General features: G+C 37.4%; 1 protein-coding gene across 4 annotated transcripts in view; it reads right to left on the bottom strand.

The window, feature by feature from the left end:
- Positions 1-19,197, bottom strand: part of PSIP1 (PC4 and SFRS1 interacting protein 1) — a 41,927-nt gene extending 22,730 nt beyond the window's left edge. For 3 of the 4 annotated variants that reach the window (XM_029202023.1, XM_029202025.1, XM_029202026.1), the window contains exons 1-5: positions 18,762-19,197; positions 18,015-18,227; positions 14,763-14,839; positions 2,966-3,104; positions 629-733 (exon numbers count right to left, since the gene is read on the bottom strand). In XM_029202023.1, the coding sequence (XP_029057856.1) occupies positions 629-733; positions 2,966-3,104; positions 14,763-14,839; positions 18,015-18,086 (393 nt within the window). In that variant the 5' untranslated portion in view covers positions 18,087-18,227; positions 18,762-19,197. Of the gene's footprint in view, positions 1-628; positions 734-2,965; positions 3,105-14,762; positions 14,840-18,014; positions 18,228-18,664 lie in introns of all 4 variants that reach the window. The other variant, XM_029202024.1, reaches the window with a different exon arrangement.
- Between the last annotated feature and the right edge of the window lie 666 nt (positions 19,198-19,863).

Genomic DNA, 19,863 nt, shown 5'->3' with positions numbered 1-19,863 from the left:
TTAACATTAATTCATTATAAAGTGCAAGTAATCACCAGTATATTCACCTAAAAAGAAAAAAGCTTTCCTCTGTCAGATCAAATATAAAAGTCACACTTGCTCGTACACTGGGAGGTTTGTCTATTTAAATTTACAAAACACTCTTTCTACAGTAGAATCCTCAGTTTTAGGATTGTGAATGTTAAGAGGGTCGGGACTCTGGAGATCAAGTAACAACTTCATGAAGCCTAGAAAGGCTAAATGAGTATCCCCACTCAGATAATCAAATACAGAGTTGGAAATAAATCTAGGTTTTAAAAAATTCGGTTCAATATCCTTTCCCGTACATCCATCCAACAATACCTCACTTTAAAAATATTCCTAACAAACAGTAAGTGACTCTCCCAGTTGTACCTCATATTTTGCACAGCAAAGTAACTTCAAATAAAAATATCCATGCATCTTAAAGATGCAAAAATTATTTTACAATACTATATTTAATATTTACACAAGGAAATAAGCCTTTAATATTTTCCCATTCATTACTCAACTACTTTAAAGATTGCTTTCTACTGTGCCACAATCAACTCATTTTACAATTCTTCCTTGCAACAAAATGGGTTTAGAATGCAAGAGAAATTAAACACACCTCGTTGCTGGCTTTTTCTTCATGGTCAGTATCTTCCTTTGAAACACTAGTTTCTTTTTCTTCAACTTCAACATCAGATGACGCATTTGATTGTTTAGTTGATGCCTATAAACAATCAAGTCTATTAGTTTCACAAAATAATATTTTACGCCAACTTTAAAATTTTGTACCCATGAAAAATCAAAGCCTGTTTGTAAGAAAGCTAGAAAAGTACCCTCATTTCTGTTGCACAGGATACTTTTAATATACACAATTTTGAAAAGTTTTAAATGCTACTATTGTATTTAGGAAAGTCTTACATGGAACTATATTCCTGCAATTGATGCATACAATCTCAGCAGATAAAATGGTGAGGCAGAAATTAAAAGTACAATTACAAAGAATACCATTCTGATGTTCTAACCAGCAAATGCCCAACAAGATACAACGTAAGGTGATTTAGAGGAGCACAGACCTACACTGTATTCAACTATTGAAATATTCTGGATAAAGAAGCTAATCTATGTACTCTAAGACGAACAGCCTTAACAAAGGATATATATATCACAACTTTAAGGACTCTTATTGATCTATATCTCAAACTTAGTTTATTTAAAATGCAGATTCCTGAGACCCAAACTTAAATGAATTCTGATTTAACAGACACTGAGTGGGAGAGTCCAGTAATCATTAAATTTTAAAAATACCCCCATATGAGAGATACTTAAGCATGTAACCTAGGGTCCCTAGATTTTCATAAAACTAACCAAAACGATGAATACCAGAGGCAACACAGTATACACCGAGAGGTGAGGGTAAAGCTCCCAATCTACAAGATGAAGGGACTGCAATCCAAACTGTGCACCTTTCTAGCTATTTCCTTTGGCAAGTCTTTAAACTGTAAACCCATTTCCTTTTCTGTAAAAAAAAGGCAATGCTGATAACCCACAAATTATAAAGGTATATAAAAAATGTAAAAATGTGCCCAAAATTACTTATAGCATGATAGAAATATTTATAAATTATGATGGCCAATTTTTTTTTGTTGTTTCTTTTGTATAGGCTTGGGCATCAATGCTTGCACCAAACCACAGGAATGTGCCACTGAGGATGTCTGGGCTGGGAACACAGAGTACATCACACCACCATAATCATTCATACTTTTGTTAAGAACAGAAAATTGTTGGGTTTTATGCACACAACCAACAAAAAATTTCACTGTGAAATGGAAAATTCCAAGTATGTACTGTGAAAACTACCTGGAGATTAAGTAGGTAGATAGGAACAAAGGATAAAGTGACTATGCTAGGCAATCTGGAGGATGAAAACGACCTTGAAAGCACAATCATAGGATGTATGATCCAAGTTAAGTTACAAAATGTTATTTTCAGGAAACAATCAACTCAGTCTCCTTGGACTCCCAAGGCAATAAGGATGGGAAACCATTTATCCATTCTTACATTGGTGCAACATTTAGTGGGTAACTATTCCTTCCACACGTGTAAGAATGCCAGCACACAGGACACATACAACTTCCTTGTTTATGGAACTAATAAGCCTGTGGCAGTCAACACAAGTACAGAAGCAATTATGATGTGATATGATGAATACTGTAACAAATAACTTTTGGGTGGATAATGAAGGCACTTAGGATCATCTAATGCAGCCCTGGAACATCAATGAAAGATTTCAATGTTCCAGACAGAACAGCATCTGAAGAGTTCTCAAACACGAGAAAAAAGCATGGTACATGCAAAGAACTAAAAATTATATAGATTTAAAGGTAGAAAGCTGCAAAATTTTCAGTGTGTTATTTCCTTCTTTAGGTTTACTCATACTCATCCTAGTTTTTACTAATTCAAGTCTGGAGACACACACACACACACACACAGAATAAAAAAAGTTTAAAGGTTGCTCTTCTAGAAACCAAAAATAAGTATAATTTGCATAGTGCTATAAGTATTTTTGTCACATATTTAATTTAACCCACATGAAGTTCATATTCTAATAAATTTTATGGATTTAGAAATTAAAATGAGAAAAAAACACACCCTTCAAGTTATTAAACCTGAATTTAAGGAAACAGTACATGTGACTTTAAATTCAATACATTAAATAAACCCTCAATCAGGATTTAAATAACTGAGTGTTTCCCAGTTTTCTGAGATCTATTTGACCACGAAGGCAAGAATTTCATCAGTTATCTAGATACAAAAGTCCAAGGTTCAACCTCACAAATAAGAACAATTTAATCTGAAATTTATAAGGCTCTTCAATCATTTTCCTGTAGCTAGAATAGTGATTATCTCCAAAACTGAGTAAATAATACTAAACTAAATTTTACGTAATATGACGCACCTGTTGACTTGAAAATTTCACTTTCGGATTGTTATCTATCTCCCATAAACCTTCATTAAAGCCTTTTCGTTTATTTGGTTTGCCGTACTTTTCCTTATTTTCTGAGTAAGGAAATATGTCCTTTGGGCCTAAAAAAGCACTAAAACAGGAGGGGGGGGAAATGTGAGTGTAAAGCAATCTCAAATATAAGTGATTAAATAGCACTACCCTATGAACGCAATTATCAAAAATTCTTAATCTAAAACGCATTAAAAATCATACATAAATTAAAGGTAGTCACAAATAATATTTAATTCCAAATGCTTTTATTAAATTCAGTCACAAACTCCTAGATCCATAATCCTAATTGAAAAAAAAACACACAAATTGCACGACAATGTCAATGTACTGAATGCCACTAAACTGCACACTTAAAAATGGTAAAATGGTAAATTTTGCTATAATTTTACAGATTTTACTATAAAAATGCATAAAAATGAAAAAGAGTGTCACAAGACTGCATTAATCTATACATTTAAATGCATTCTAAATATAGTTTTACTACAAAGTAGTTTGGAATATACAACTCAAAACATTGTCAATAAGGTATATGTATGTTTTAATATTTGTATACACATACATGTAGATTTTTAGAAAATAAGTATGTTAAGACTTTTACTTTATTCAATGAGGGAATCAGATGTTGTAACTGTTTTGTTCATTCATATATATATATACACACACACATATATATTAGAGTCAATTCTTGTATTCATGGTAATTATATTCTATAATGTCCATGAACACTGAATTAAGGAATATTGTACCACTGCTCCAGGGTAAATACAGGGTAGGTTCCTCTGGTCACAACATTTTTCAACCAATCAGTACATAACATTGTTTTATGTGTTTCTGTTTAAAGACACCTTATTTAATATACACTGGTAATTCATTAACACTGAACTCAACAGCCAACAGCTTACATAACACATATTTTCTCCATAAGGCAAAGCACAGGCTTCTTGCACTTAGGAACACCAAATGGCACTTCATGTACTACATTTGGGTGCTATTATAAATGGCAAAATGACCAAGAAAAAGCACAAAAATACAAAAGCCGTGGCACTACACAGACTGCAAAAAGGACACTTGTTTACAATATGAGAGCTGAAACAAGGTAAAGCATGGCCTTGGCTCAGCCTCAGCTAGGAATGTGTGCATCAAGTTACTCAAATTTTTTGCCATTTCACACACAGACATGACCATGAAGGCACCACAGGTATTGATTTGGGATTATAAATACATTTTAGTGAGCAGACAAATTAATAAATATGGAACCCGTGAATGATAACAACTATTTTTTGTGTGTATATATACATATATATTTAGATATAATCCCCAAAACAGCCCCATTATATATCTCCCTATGTCAGTCAGTTCTGTAGAAGTCTGTCAATCCTATAAAGGTAGATGCAGAGAATGTACCAGTTTTTTGCTATAATGGCTGATATATATGTATTCTCCAAAGCAAGAGGAAAATCAAATTACTACTCATTTCCTCTAAAATATGCTACAATTTAAGATTATTAATTACTAATTATCTATCACAAATTCCGTATCTGCTGAAATTCTTTAAGAATTAGGGACCTAATGACTATAGCTCACATTCCAGTTTAGAATATTTTAAAAGGCTTTAAGATAAAATTTCAATAAAAAAGAGACTTAGGGCTCTACTTAAATATAATCAAATGCATATAAGTCAGCTTTATTATTTAAATTCTGCAATTTATAAATACTAAAAGTATCCACGTATTTTAACTGCACGTCAGTTAAGGCACATTTAAATCATCACTATCTCATTTGATCTAGAAATTCAGACTTTTACTAGGCATCATTCATTCCTACCCATAATCTAAAATTAGAAAATTTAACACATTTAGTTAAAACAGTAAAGCAATTCCTCCTGCATAATCAGCTTCAAATTCCAAGTAGATGACTCGAGTTAAAAACACCATCAAAAATAAAACATACTTCTAGTTAGAGCAAAGCAATTCTCTCTCCTAAAACCCCATAACTCATAAGGCTAAAGATGACAAGGGACATTATCAACAGGTTTGAAAGCTGGGAAGACTAAGAAAGTTGGATACTAAACAACAATATAGAAGAAAGTGAGCCAGTACCCTAATTTATAGTTCAAAATCCCCAAAGGGTCCAAAACTGGTGGCATCAGGAACTTGAAGAAGTGGAAGGGACCTTAAATACTTAATAAAATTGCAGAAAAATGTCTTAAAACCTCAAACATGGGTCATTTTTAGATATGATTCTAAACCAAAAAGGTATTCAAAAGAGAAAACTGATTCTACCATGATGTTATTTAGCATATAAAGGTTTGACAGTTCAATTTATATAATTTTTCTTTCCCCAAAATAGGCAGTCCTCACTTTGTATGACAATGAGAGAACACAAAATTGACTGTGCAAGGCAATCTTACTGAACAATGGAAAAAATTACAATTGTTCCAAAACCTTCAAAAATTGTCAAAACACTAAATGCACTATTACTGACAGTGTGTAAGGAAATTTTAAATATAGTAAAACTAATACTAATTATTTAGTACACTGTAATTTAAAACATTAGAAACATTGAGATTAAAGTGTTTCATGTCTTTGTAAAAAACTTAAGAATAGTTTTAACAGTGCTTGCCCCTTCTGATCACATAACTTATGACACGGAGTAAGCATATTTTCTATGCCTAAGGCAATGTGTCATACTCCTTTCTAAATCTGATCAGTTTCTAACATTTTGTCTTTTCAATGTTATGGCATATCTTTAATGCTTTTTGTTGGTGTCACTTCCTCTGAGACATCTTCATCCTTTTTATTACAACCACTTGCCTCATTTATGTTGATAAGCTTGCCTTCCCTAAGCTGCTCTGGCTGTGTATCTAGTCTCCCTATATACAGCACATCTACATTCACAAGGTTATTATTCACAAGGCTATTTATTCTATAACTGCATTTACATTCAATTCAAATTTCACTTCTGGCATTATCAGTTTCTTTGTTGGCCGATTCCCCATCTTGTTTTTTCTTTAAATGTAACCTGGGTGGGTATATCATTGAAAGACAAAGAGGCAACAACACTACTACACATTGTGCTATATATGCTTGAAGTGAGAAACAGATGCACACTGACCAATCACCAAGAAACTTCAAAAAAAAGTGACATGCTATGCATCTGTTATTTACATCTTGATTTGTGGACTGAAGAACTAGCAACAAATTTTGTAGTCTACATAGTTACAGTTAGTATTCCAGAGTAAATGAAATTTGAAACGTTGCGGGGACTGGCGCTGTTTACCTAAACCATGGTGACCAAAATTTAAACATACTAGAACTATGCAAAGCTAAGGAATGCCTGTATCCTTCTCTCCTCTTCATGCTTTGACTTTAAATTCTACTTTTATCAGACAGCAATGGTCCCATTCTTGCTTTCTTTGTGACATTACATTGTTACCTGGCCGTGACTTGTTTGAGCCTTGTCTCAGAAAATATGACACAGGTAGTTTAATAGGATTAATCCAATCAAAAGGTCTTAACAGAGAATTCTATTCACATAGTGTAGTCACTTATATTTGGTCTTATACCACCTTGTTTTACATATACATTTTTATTACACTTGGTTAACCTTTATTCTTAATTTTGCAGAATAGGTTTTAAAAAACTTCTCTCCCTGCTCCTCCTCCAGTCAGGTTTTCAAGCACTACTTTCTATTATTTTACTATTATGTTCATATTATAAGTCATACTTAAATTTACATGTTTATCGATATACCAAAAATTAAATAACTATGCCATTCCAACTGAGAGAAGACCTTTGCAAATCTAAATAATTCATGTTATATATAGATGGTTAAAAAAATATTCACACATGGGCTTCCCTGGTGGCGCAGTGGTTGAGAGTCTGCCTGCCGATGCAGGGGACACGGGTTCGTGCCCCAGTCCGGGAAGATCCCACATGCCACAGAGCAGCTGGGCACATGAGCCATGGCCGCTGAGCCTGCACGTCCGGAGCCTGTGCTCCGCAACGTGAGAGGCCACAACAGTGAGAGGCCCGCGTACCGCAAAAAAAAAAAAAAAATTCACACATGTAAAGATGCTGAGTGTCATTAGCTATCAGTGAAATGTAAATCAAAACCAGAATAAGATACTACCTTCACACCCAATAGGATAGTTGTAATAAAAAAGACAATAACAAGTCCTGGCAAAGATATAGAGAAATTAGAATCTTCACACATAGCTAACAGAAATATAAAATGGTGCATAGCTGATTTGAAAAGTCTTGCAGGGACTTCCCTGGTGGTCCAGTGGCTAAGACTCCACACTCCCAATGCAGGGGGCCTGGGTTTGATCCTTGGTCAGGGAACTAGATCCCACATGCCACAATTAAAGATCCCATGTCCTGCAACAAAGAGCTAGCAAAGCCAACAAAAAAACCAAAAAACAAACAAACAAAAAAGCCTGGCAATTCCTCAAAAGATTAAACACAGTTACCATGTGACCCAGGAATTCCACTCCTACAGAAAAGACATGTCCACACAAAAACTTGCTCACAAATGTTCATAGCAGCATTATTTATATTTGTCCAAAGTAGAAACAATCCAAACATCAACTGACGAATGGATAAATACAGACCAATACAATGGAATATTTGGCAATACTGTAAAGACAAAGTACATGCTACAAAATATAGGTGAACCTTGAAAACATTATGCTAGGGCTTCCCTGGTGGCGCAGTGGTTGAGGGTCCGCCTGCCGATGCAGGGAACACAGGTTCGAGCCCCGGTCCGGGAGGATCCCATGTGCCGCAGAGCGGCTGGGCCTGTGAGCTGTGGCCGCTGGGCCTGCGCGTCTGGAGCCTGTGCTCCGCGGCGGGAGAGGCCACAGCAGTGAGAGTCCCGCGTACCGCAAACAAAATCAAAAACATTATGCTAAGTTAAAAGAAAAAAAGGTCATTAAAGACCTCATATTGTATAGTTCAATTTATATGAAATGCTCAGAACAGGCAGTGATTAGTGGTTCCGTATGGCAAGACAGGAGGGAGAAGGGAGAAATGCAAAGTATCTGCTAATGCGTACAGGGTCTGTTTTTGGGGTGATGGAGATGTTCTAAAACTGTGCTAATGTCTACACTACTTACTAAGATCTACTGAATTGTACGTTTTAACTGGATTAATTGTTTGGGATATGAATTACATCTCAATAAAGCTGTTAAAATATTTTTCAGTGAATACCACATCCCATCAAAGAAAACAAAAATGATCCAGAACTTTACCAACTACAGATAGCCACTGTTTTCACCCACTTGTTTGTTGCATATATACAGATATAAACATGTCATTTTAATGGATATGATACATACTCATCCATAAATACTTTCTCAAATTATAATGAACATCTTTTCATGTCAACAATTACTTAACAGCTAAATACTATTTCATTGAATAGCTTTCCCAAAATTTATCTATTGTTGGACCATTTTCTGTATCAAATTTTCTATTATAAAATGCAGCTACAGTAAATAATGTATTGCTCAATCTTTTCACGTATCTTCCTAATAAATTCTAAGTAGAACTGCTGGCTCAAATGATATGCTCAAGACTACAGAGCTCCTTAATGAGACTCAAAAAACTATGGTGGATGAAAAAAGAATCCTCTCATGTTGTCACCACAAAAAAAGAAATGACTAATTAAGGGACCTAATGGAAATGTTAGCTAATGCTATGGTGGCAGGTAATCATATTGCAATATATAAATGTATCAAATCATGGTGGTAATACTGCAATATATAAATGTATCAAAATCAACACACCTTAAACTTATACAATATATATCAATTACATTTTAATTAAAAAAAGAAGAAAACACATACACACACAAAGAATCCTCCCCAGGGATGCAATCCCACAGGTTTGGTACACAGGTCTCAGATTAGTTTTTAAACAGCCAGCACTAGTCCCAAGGGCACAACCTTATGTGGCTGTGGCTCTGATTCATTCTCCAAAGCATTCCATTTTTAAATGACATATAAATCTCAAAGAAAATATACTAAGACAGTAACAGGTTTAGGGGTTGTTTCTAAAAAATAGTAGTAAAAATGACTGTTTCCTTTGTAGAGAACTCTTTTAACATTGTTTTTAAAATTTTTACAATGAAAAGATATACATTAATTCAAAGTATATTACCCACCAAATTCCAGAGCTGAAAGGAACACTTAGGTATCACCAAGATCCTCCTTTTAAAGATTAGAAAACTGAAGGCCAGAAAGATTAACTGATGCAGGCAAGGTTATCTAGCTATTAAACAGCATAGCCTCCACTCTGTACAATGTTCCCTTAAAAAGGTTTCAGGGTTTCCTATAACCACTGTAATATAGTCTTTGAAATATCTACTAATAAACTATTGATGTTATATCCCTATCCGTATGAACTCATTCCAAATACCAATGTTAAAGCCCACAAGGATCAAAGCTCATGTAAAATGTCCTAAGAAAATAGCAAATCATTAACTACAGTACTAATGTTATAATTGTGAAGCAACTTAAAGCCTGCAAGTGTGTTTCCTACGTGGCGTATGCCTGAAGACCGTGTGTTCCTGTGTATCCCAATTTTCACAGAATGTAAGTAAACAGAAAAGCAGTTCTCTCTCTAAAGTCACTTTTTGGAAACAATGTACATACCCATGAAAACATACACATATATGTCTCACAAAACTCAGTTATCACACACCTAGAACCTTTCCTTTAAAGCAAACCAAAGTTGCATATAAAAAATGGCATGCGAATGCTTATCAGAGCTAAAGACATGAAGCTCAAAACTCATTTAACTGTTGCCAAGTCATATTATAATACAGAAACGACTACCTTTTAAAACATTGATTCTAACTTGCTGTTTCATTTCTCTATTATTATTAAATCACAAAATAGGAAACATACTGTTTTAAACTAGATTTTATAACAGCACACACTATTTTATAATAGAAGATGATGCAACAGACAACTGATACATCTACTATGTGCCATGAATCTGACAGTATAGAGATGAAAAAACAGTTCCTCTCATTATATAAGGCTCATGAGAAACCGTACAAGCCCCTCACCAACACATACAGCGATGTCTGTAGTACAGAAACTGTATAGAAAAACTAGTGTAGAAGAAAATAAAATCCTATCCTTATGATTCATTTCTTTATTCCTTTCTTGTGGACAGGTTATACAAAAAACCGACCAACAAGCAGTACCTCCCCCATTCACCTTCACTCCTAAAACTGTACATTAGGCAGGTTTTGAAACAGCCTGTGATGGATATTTTTAAGGTTCCTAGAACTGTGCATCTAACATCTTTGAATTAAGACAAGAGCAGTAAGGAGATAAAAGCGGCAAAAACACCATCTTCATTTAAAATTTTCTGACTTTAGAGAAATAAACAGACCTTAGATGAGAGTATTCCCTCAATTAGCAATGGTAATTAGTCAGCAAAACTCAAACTGCACTGCAAACAATTTAATAAACACAAGTATTAGTCGTGAAAAAATAATATGCAACATTACCTTTAACTATTAATAGCTGACATATGCTTAGTGTTTAATACATGCCAAGCACTGTTCTAAGCATCTTTCATGTAGTATCTTGTTTGCACCTCAAATTCTGAGGTTGAGTATTTTATCATTCCCATTTTACAAGTAAGGAAGGGAAGGACACAAGGCTAGGTAACCTGCCATACAGCAGGTCATACAGCAGATATATGGCAGGATTCAAAGACAGCCTTACGATCAGTTGTCTTAAAAACTATACAAATGCTAGCTAATGGACAGCAAATTCATAATCCATAAATGATTTTATCTAGGTCATAAAGCTGTCAATCTCTCACCAAACATTTATTTAACAGCTACTATGTGCCAGGCACTTAAGCAAATGATGACAAACAAGATAGACAAGGTACCTGCTCTCCAAGCTTTTCACTTGTGGGTGAAGGAAAAGAAAAAAATTTCAGTCATCAGTGCAATGGAGAAAAAGCATAAAAAGGAGGATTTGAGCTAAGATCTAAATGACTGAAAATCTGAAGACATACCTTTCCCAACAGAGAAAACAGCCAAGAAGGACTTCAGACAAGATGAAATATATTTGTGTAACAGTGAAAAAATGTGATGAGGTTGGAAAGGTAAACACAGACTAGTTCATATAGGGTCTCATAAATAGCATTTGTCGACAAAACTTGGGAGTTTTGTCTGTAATAAGGCAGCCATTGACGGGTTTTGGACAGAGAAATGACATGATCTGACTGGAATATCAAGTTCACTTTGACTATACATTAAGAGTGAAAACTGAGACCAAGATAGGATTAGGGGGTTTCCCTGGTGGCGCAGTGGTTAAGAATCTGCCTGCCAACGCAGGGGACATGGGTTTGAGCCCTGCCCCGGGAAGATCCCACATGCCGTGGAGCAACTAAGCCCATGCACCACAACTACTGAGCCTGCGCTCTAGAGCCCGCAAGCCACAACTACAGAAGCCCGCAGGCCACAACTACTGAAGGCTGCGTGCCTAGAGCCCGTGCTCCGCCAACAAGAGAAGCCACTGCAATGAGAAGCCCGCACACCACAATGAAGAGTCGCCCCCACTCGCCGCAACTAGAGAATGCCCGCGCACAGCAACAAAGACCCAATGCAGCCAAAAATAAATAAATAAATTTATTTAAAAAAAAAAGATAGGAGTAGGACACTATTTCTAAAACTAACTGCAGTATGAACTTAACTGGTAGTAGAAGAGATGGAAAAAAGATCAGAATGCACATTAAAGGAAAAGAACAAGGCTTGCTGACTGACTAGATGTGGGGAGGAAGGGAAAAGACTGTAATAGGAAATCAAGGATGACACCACGATTTTTGCCTCCAGCAAAGCACTGCATCCTTGTCTCATTTACTAAGACTCTGTTTTGAATATATTAGTTTTAAGATACCTAGTAGACCATCACGTTTGGTATACGTAAGGGCTCATTGTTATCTAATATTCAAAACTTGGCTGGATGAATTTACTGTGAAAGGTATAAAACACTATGAAAAGTCAGATGGTTGCAAGTCAGGGAAAGAATGCAATTACAAAAGGATTCTGCTCCAAATTAACAATTAAAAAACTTAATCTATAAATAAGCTATGAATAAGTACAGTTTTCTAAATTGCCATTTCTTCTTCTATGTTCTTCCTTTCCCATCTCCCTAACTACAGGCTATTAGAAAAAACTCCTATTTAAACAAATTCCAAATTGAAAGGTTCACATAACTGCCCTCCCAACTTTTGAGGGAGGGGAAAGGCAAATAATCAGTGAGATCTAGTTTCTAAAAATCAACCTTAAATACCAAAAAGTTAAGTCACCAGACCAATAGATACAACAGCACCGCCTTTCCAAAGGTAATGGTGTACTTATGAGATCACTAAGGCACAAAAATTACAAGTGCATTTTGAAGTGAAAATTTACTATCATTAGCTTAATTTTTTTTTAAATTTATTTATTTTTTATTTTTGGCTGCACTGGGTCTCTGTTGCTGCACCCGGGTTTTTCTCTAGTTGAGGCGAGCAGGGGCTACTCTTTGCTGCGGTGCACCGGCTTCTCATTGCGGTGGCCTCCCTTGTCGCGGAGCGCCGGCTCTAGAGCGCAAGCTCAGTAGTTGTGGCTCACGGACTTAGCTGTTCCGTGGCATGTGGGATCTTCCCAGACCAGGGCTCGAACCCGTGTCCCCTGCATTGGCAGGCGGATTCTTAACCACTGTGCCACCAGGGAAGCCCCATTAGCTTAATTTTAAAGTTATACTTTAATTTCCTGAATATATTCTAATTCTTGAATATTAGTAATTCACTGTCTTCATTAACCACTTAATACCACTGTTTTGTTATTAACCAAACAATGCTTATGAAAATTTAATTATTTGGTATAGTCTGTTCTGATGTATAATTCACAGATATTTACAACATAAAAATCCTCATTTTTAAATGCTGGGGAAGGGATGATCATTCTTCTAAATTTAGCATAAAAATTAACTATGTGTTCTATGGTACTATAAGCATACATAAAAATTCTAGGGAACGTCTACTCACTTTACTCTGATAAAGTGTTCCCAAACTTCACAGGCACCAGAAAGGCTAGTTAGAACAGACTGCTGGGCCCCAAACCTCAGCTTCTGGTTCAAGTAAGGTCCAAGAATTTGCATACCTACTATCTGAAGTTCCCATGTGCTGTTCCCGTGTGGGATGCACCTTGACCTGGTACCACACTTTGAAAACCCCTACTCAAATAGAGAGTACACAGTTTTTCATTGAAAGATACCTTTCTCTATTAAATTTATGGAAGAGTTTTAAACAGATTATCCCAGAGAATCAGAAACTCATCATTTTTTTACAAATTGAATTTTTATATTCAGAGAATACACCTGGATCCAACTCAAAGTAATTACGGTGAAGGCCAATACAATTCTGGACTCAAAACTATATTTTAAAGCAGATAATTACGTGGCATTGTACGATATCATTAATATGAATGGGGCAACTAGGCCCGTGAGCCACAACTACTGAGCCTGTGCGTCTGGAGCCTGTGCTCCGCAAAAAGAGGCCGCGATAGTGAGAGGCCGGCGCACCGCGATGAAGGGTGGCCCCCGCTTGCCACAACTAGAGAAAGCCCTTGCGCAGAAACGAAGACCCAACACAACAAAAATAATTAATTAATATGAAGTGTCCAGAATTGGAAAAAATAGACAGTGAACTAGTGGGTATCCTGGGCTGGAGGGGGAGGGAATGAAGAGTGACTGCTAATGGTTATGGAAATAAATATACTAAAATCCACTGAATTATATACTTTAACAAGTGAACTTTATGATGTAAAGTACATATTAATAAAACTATTTCTTAAAATTATGTGAAAGTTCATACAGTAGCTAAGCAACATTAAACCAATGTTGCCACTGTACACATTCTAAGGAATACATAATTCTAATTAGAGTATCACCAGTTTTAGTTCACCTGATCCCAGGTAAACAACTCTACTTTACCAAAATTATTGCAAATTCTAAACTTAAAGTTCAAAATCAACGAGGTTATATACAACTTGTAAGGCTATTAAAATACAGGCACATATTATTTTTCAAAACTAATGAGATAGCCCCTGGAGTAATCCTCTGTACCCAGAAGTAACAGTTCAATATTCTATTGGAAATTTTTTTTTTTTTGCAATTTTTGAAAAATTAATTTGCTTCACCAAATCAGTTCTCTGCCCACAAATCCACCAGGGGCAGCAGAGCAGTAACAGCGGCTCTCAGGACCATATAAATACACACAGAAGGAACTATCCAGATTTCTTCTCACCTTTCCCACAATATACCATTTGTGTGGCTAAAATCAAAGCCTAAAATAGGGTGCCAGGCTGTCATGAAAAGCACTAATTATACTAAATATGAATACTGAATGCCTTGTTAAAACTTCCCTTACATATTTTCATCCATCAGTTATTCTTCTGATTGATGAGAGAACCAACGTACATTTTTCTTTTATGATTAAGGACATCCATTTCAATAAAAGTTCAATCTACAGTGTCTAATTTTTCTACCATAAAAATAAATTTTAAAAGGAAACTTGAAGATTTTTTTCCAAGTTCAAAGATGATTTTAACATCTCCTGTTACTTTATTTTCTCTCTGAATTAATCTCTACTTGTTTTTCATTATATGCCCAATGAACGTGCTAGATTAACTCTGATTTGCTTTTAGAGCTAAAAGGACTTACGTCTCGTGAGTTCCAAAAAAGAAAATGGGTAGTTTGTTTGTGGGTGGTTTTACAGCTCCATCAGGAACTTCATCTACCTAAAAAAAAGATCAGAAAAATTAAAATCTTTTAAATCATACGCACCTAAACACATCAGAATAAACTGAAAACAGGACATCCAAAAGGGATCTGCTATAAAATGGATCAGTTCTACAGGTCCACAATCCCTTACCTCCAGTTCTGAAACCCAAGAAGCTCTGAAAACCAATTATTTCTCTCAAAACTCATTTGGTAGCAAAACCTGGATTGACACTGAAGCTATTCCATCATTTCTTTTATCCACCTAGCATTTCTAGTGATGCTTCTCCACAGAAATATCGTGTTAGATTACCATGTGCCATCCCAGACCCTACTAGGAGCAAGATATATGGCATATGTACCATCATTACCTTTCTAAAATCCCGAAGTTCTGAATTTTTAAACACATCTGGCCCTAAGAATTCCAGATAAGAGAGTCTGAACCTATTCAAAAATTTTAAATTCTATTTCCACAGGGAGGCTATCCAAATATAGGAGACATTAACAAGTTTAAAACAGTATTTCTCCAAGTCTGAAACACATATTCTGAAAAGATCTTAGACCTACATGGCTGAATCACATGAGGTTACCTGTTCCTTTTTCATTTCTCTTTTAATACCTTAATACTTCTAATTAAGTAAGGAAGAAAGTATCAGGTACTGTTATGTCTAACACATCTGTAATACTTGATACTTTCGCTTACCAGAGTTAAGGCCATCAGGCAGTAGTATCTGGCCAGAATTTAATATTTCTACTTCATTATTTATTTATTTAAACTTCATAATAATATTTCTATTTCAGAACTTTCATAATTTCAAAGACATTTTAATTTAAAAAATCAGCTATTAAGAAGGGTACAGACCACCAGCAGACCTATGATGCTCCACATGCATTATCATGTTTAAGAAAAGACCATGAGGGTGATGTTGGCAATCTGAAGGTTTCAGACATCAATAAGAATCGTTAGCAACCAACACCCTTGGGAACTTAACTTCCCCACCTATATGAAGATTATACTGTCTTTTCGGCTTTGTGACAAATTGTTAAATTGTGAAAATCCTTAGAGGCCTTAAGATAAGGGATATATTTGTCACCTCAGCTCATATGCTTTCTGCCAGCAAACAGCTTTAAAAGTTTATGCAAATATCTAGCACCTAAAGAGTTTAATAAATGCTAGGCAATTTTTTTAAGTTGACTTTAAAAACAATTACTACTGGTACAGGATTACAAGACTGTGCAAGATTAAAAAGTAATGAAGCCTGGGATACACAGACAGAAAGCATTAAAATCAAAACTGGAACAATGATTGTCACCTTCACAGCTGAGACCTTAAATACATATTTAAACTCTCTAAAGCAAAGACTTAGAATTCATAAGATTGGAGAGAAGATAGAAAAAGGAACATAATTCTTAGACACAGACAATATCAAAACTAAGTTCAACTGCTTCTAAGAAAAAAAGGGGAAAAGGAAAGAGACTAAAATTTCCCATTTCAATCCAAATTAAAATGTTAAATATAGAATTTATTAAAGAAAGAAAGAAAATACTCTGGTCCTCCTAAGGCTACTCTAGGTTTGCTTTTATTAGCATTCTTAGTCACCTAACAGACTGAAGCATGTAGGGAAGATGATTTAGAGGAGTAGATAATTTTTAAAACACTTTCACTTGGTTTTTAACTGCACTGTCACATAGAAATCTGAATAAAGATGTACCCCATATGCTCGGATTTTATAACACCTCAAAATAAATGATGCTAAAACCACAAAAAAGTATTTTGCAGGGGCCTTAAACCTGCTCAGTTTCCCTATGCTCTTTACTTAAACATGAAGTAAGGTGTTTTTTAGCGTATGATTTATGTACTAAGGATTGGGAGGGTGTGTAATAAGGAAATTCAGTTTGTATCTATTTCTCTGGAAAAGCTTACAAACTACCTGGAGGTCAAAGAATGCACATAAGAGTTAAAATAAAAGGTTATCACAAAGTAAATAAAGTATCAGATATACAGACGAATTATGATTAAGGATTGTTTCAATAAGACTCCACTGAAAAGGTAGATTTAATAGACTAGGGAAAAAAAAAAATCTTTCCAGGCTGGGGAAGGAAACCAGTAAACCTGAGTCTGTAAAGAGCTGGATGGGAAAAATTAAGAAACAGTGAATATTTTATACTTGGATAGCACTCAGCAACTCACTCCATGATTCTCTGTAACCAATGGTTACTCTTCCTCCCAACTGACATAATTAAAACTACAGGATTTAATTATCTTTAAGAAATACAGTCCTCAATGAAGAGTAAATTAGTGGAAATTACAACTTTAGACTATCTCATGTTTGTATTTAAGAAGGACCTTGAGCTTACTAATCTAATCGAGCTCAACATTTGCTAGGTTCTATCACTACCTTAGAACCTGAGTCCTACCATAACCTAAAAGATCTTTTTCTGAAAATTGTACTTAGATATTTTAGATAGTCTCAATTCCTAAATGTTACAAAAAACCCTCAGTCCTTAATCACCTCTCTGCACTACATGTGAACCCAGGAATATGGGTCTACTCCTCCTTTTGCCTGTGGGAAACAAAGAGGTAAAACAACTTCTTCAAGGTCATAAGGCAAACTTCACCAATAAAAACGTGAAAATAAACTTTCTAGACGTTCCGTGATGCTACCTTATTGTAAAATTTTCAAGAATATCCAGTCCTCTATCGTATTAAACAAGTCAATCCAGAAGGTCTCATCAACCATAAAACAGGAAAGAATACCTATGTTAATTTAATCACGTAGAACTCTTCAACACCCAATAGTTGGCATAGATTTCACTGGTATTTTGCATTTTACTCAAAGTTAAGAAAATGCCTGTTCCCTTAATTTTTAAACACAAAATCCATACTTGATTATTTTCACCTACAATGGAACACTAATGGCATCACCTTGAAATATTTCATATTAAGAAAACCTGCCAAAGTCTGTCAAAAACAAACCATAGGAAAATACCTAAGTATGTATAAACACCTGAATTTTTAAATTACATGGAAGATTAGTGGGCAAAAAACTAAAATAAAAGGTAGGTTACAAATGAGACTAAGTGAAAGCGAGGGAGAGAAAGGACACGAGAAAAAAAAATTAAGAGAAAAGGGTATAGGAAGTAGGCCTCTGAGGAATGTAGCACCGCTAAATGCGAAGGCTAAAAATCACTTACTCGAGCTGGCCAATGAGGGTAACCTTTCATCTTGGCGAAGATGAGGTCCCCAGGTTTGAAATCGCGAGTCATGTTTCGGGGGCGAGGCCGGGGGTCCGAGCACAGGGAGGAGGTGTGACGGTGCGGACTGCGAGGGGATGCGGGAAGGCGGACTGCAGCCGAGGCTCCCGCGGCGGCGGGAGGGGGAGGATGCCTCGGGGTGTTCCGACGCGCCTGCGAGGGAGAGCATGGAGGGCGGTTAAAGCTCAGAAACCCGAAGGGAGGGGCCGTAAGGGAGGGACGGGGGAAGGGGAGGAGGAGGGGGAGGGGGTGGGGAGGGGTGGGAGAGTGAGGGGAGAGCCGCCTCCCGCTCCTCCCGCGCGAGTGCGCGGCCTCCGCAGCCCGAGAGCTAGCCCTCCAGGCTTCGCAAGGTCCACCGCTCGACGACCGAAAAGACGCCACCACCTGAGGCAGAGATGCTTCTCAGCCCCGAATTCCCCTTTCTTCCGCCCCATCTTTCCTCTGGCTTTTTTCTCCCAAGCTTAAGCCCCAAGAGGGTGAGGGGTCGGGGGGAAGAAAAAGATGGCAAAAGGCAAGGGAACGTTCCCCTCCCATCCACACACGGCCTCTCCCCCAGCCTTCTTCCCTACGATCGCAGCCCCGGGCCGAACCTCTGCTCCTGGGCGGGCCGCGGCCACTTCCCCGCTACAGCCAGGAGTGAGGCCACCGGAGGGGGGGGGGCGGGGCGAGTCCCCGCCGCCCGCTCACCTGCCGGGGCCGCGGGCGCTGAGGCTGCGGTGGCGGGCCGGCCGCCTCTGCCCGCGTCCACGCAAGCCACCTGCGCCACCAGCTGCCGCAGAGGCGTCTCAACGTCTCCGAAAAGCAACCGCGCCGCCGCTGCCGCCGCCGTCGCTGCGCTGCTCCCGCGCGGCTCCCGCTCGGCGCCCGCTAGCAGTGGGGCGGGACCAACTGCTAGCCGACGGAGGGGGGATAACGCAACACCCGCCGAAGGTATGTGGCTTCGAAACGGGACTTCAGGAGATCCTAGATCCCCCAGTTCGCTTTTTCCTAACAGGTGCAGCCTGATGGAGAGAGATAAGAGTGAGAAGGAACAAAGAAGGGGGAGCAAACAGCTTGGCCCGCTGTGGCTCCCCCCTGCGGTTTGCGGAGTGGTCGGGCCCGGCCCGCCCCTGCTGGCTGCTCTGCGTGTGTGTATTTGTATGTGTACTGTATGTAAAAGGCGGGGAGGGAGGAAACGATTGTTGTGGACGGGGTTTGGGGGCGGGTATACGGGCCTCCAGCCCTTGGCTGTGTGTTGGAGAGAATCTGGCAGCCTAAGCTGCATGTTCTTGCATCGTTTCCCAGGGTGGAGAGGTTTTTAATGCTGCACTTGCGCGGTTTGCACCATCCAAAAAAGAACTGTACAAAAACCCATAGATGAAATCGGAGCATGAGGCGGTTGCACGGGTGTGCAGCTTGTAGGCCTCTTAAACCTTGCTGAAGGGGCCCTGCAGTCTCCTTTTCCTTGAAACTGTAATATGAGAAAGCCCCACTTATTTTCTTTTAAATTTAAAGCACCAAGAACTCTTAAGAAATATGCAGTCCTGACGAATGCAAAACGTGCAGTATAGAAAACAATGATAGGAAAGCATAAGCCTTTTCGATAGGATGTGGGTTTGGGCCCATACTGTATTTTAAATGCATCTAAATTTTATTTCCCTAGTAGAATGGTAGCTTGTAGGTAGTACAGTGTAAAGTGCTGCTAAACCTCAAATGTTTATCTCTCAAAATAATCTTCAAGGGATTTCTAAAATTATTTTTTTATCCTGTAGCCAGTACATTTTTTAATGTGTTGGTAGTTATTACTAGC

The sequence above is a fragment of the Monodon monoceros genome, unplaced genomic scaffold, assembly GCF_005190385.1.
Source record: "Monodon monoceros isolate NGI ecotype Baffin Bay Population unplaced genomic scaffold, NGI_Narwhal_1 Super_Scaffold_5, whole genome shotgun sequence".
Classification (NCBI taxonomy): Eukaryota; Metazoa; Chordata; class Mammalia; order Artiodactyla; family Monodontidae; genus Monodon; species Monodon monoceros.
The sequence above is the reverse complement of the archived record's forward strand: the minus strand, read 5'-3'. Positions and strand labels throughout refer to the sequence as shown.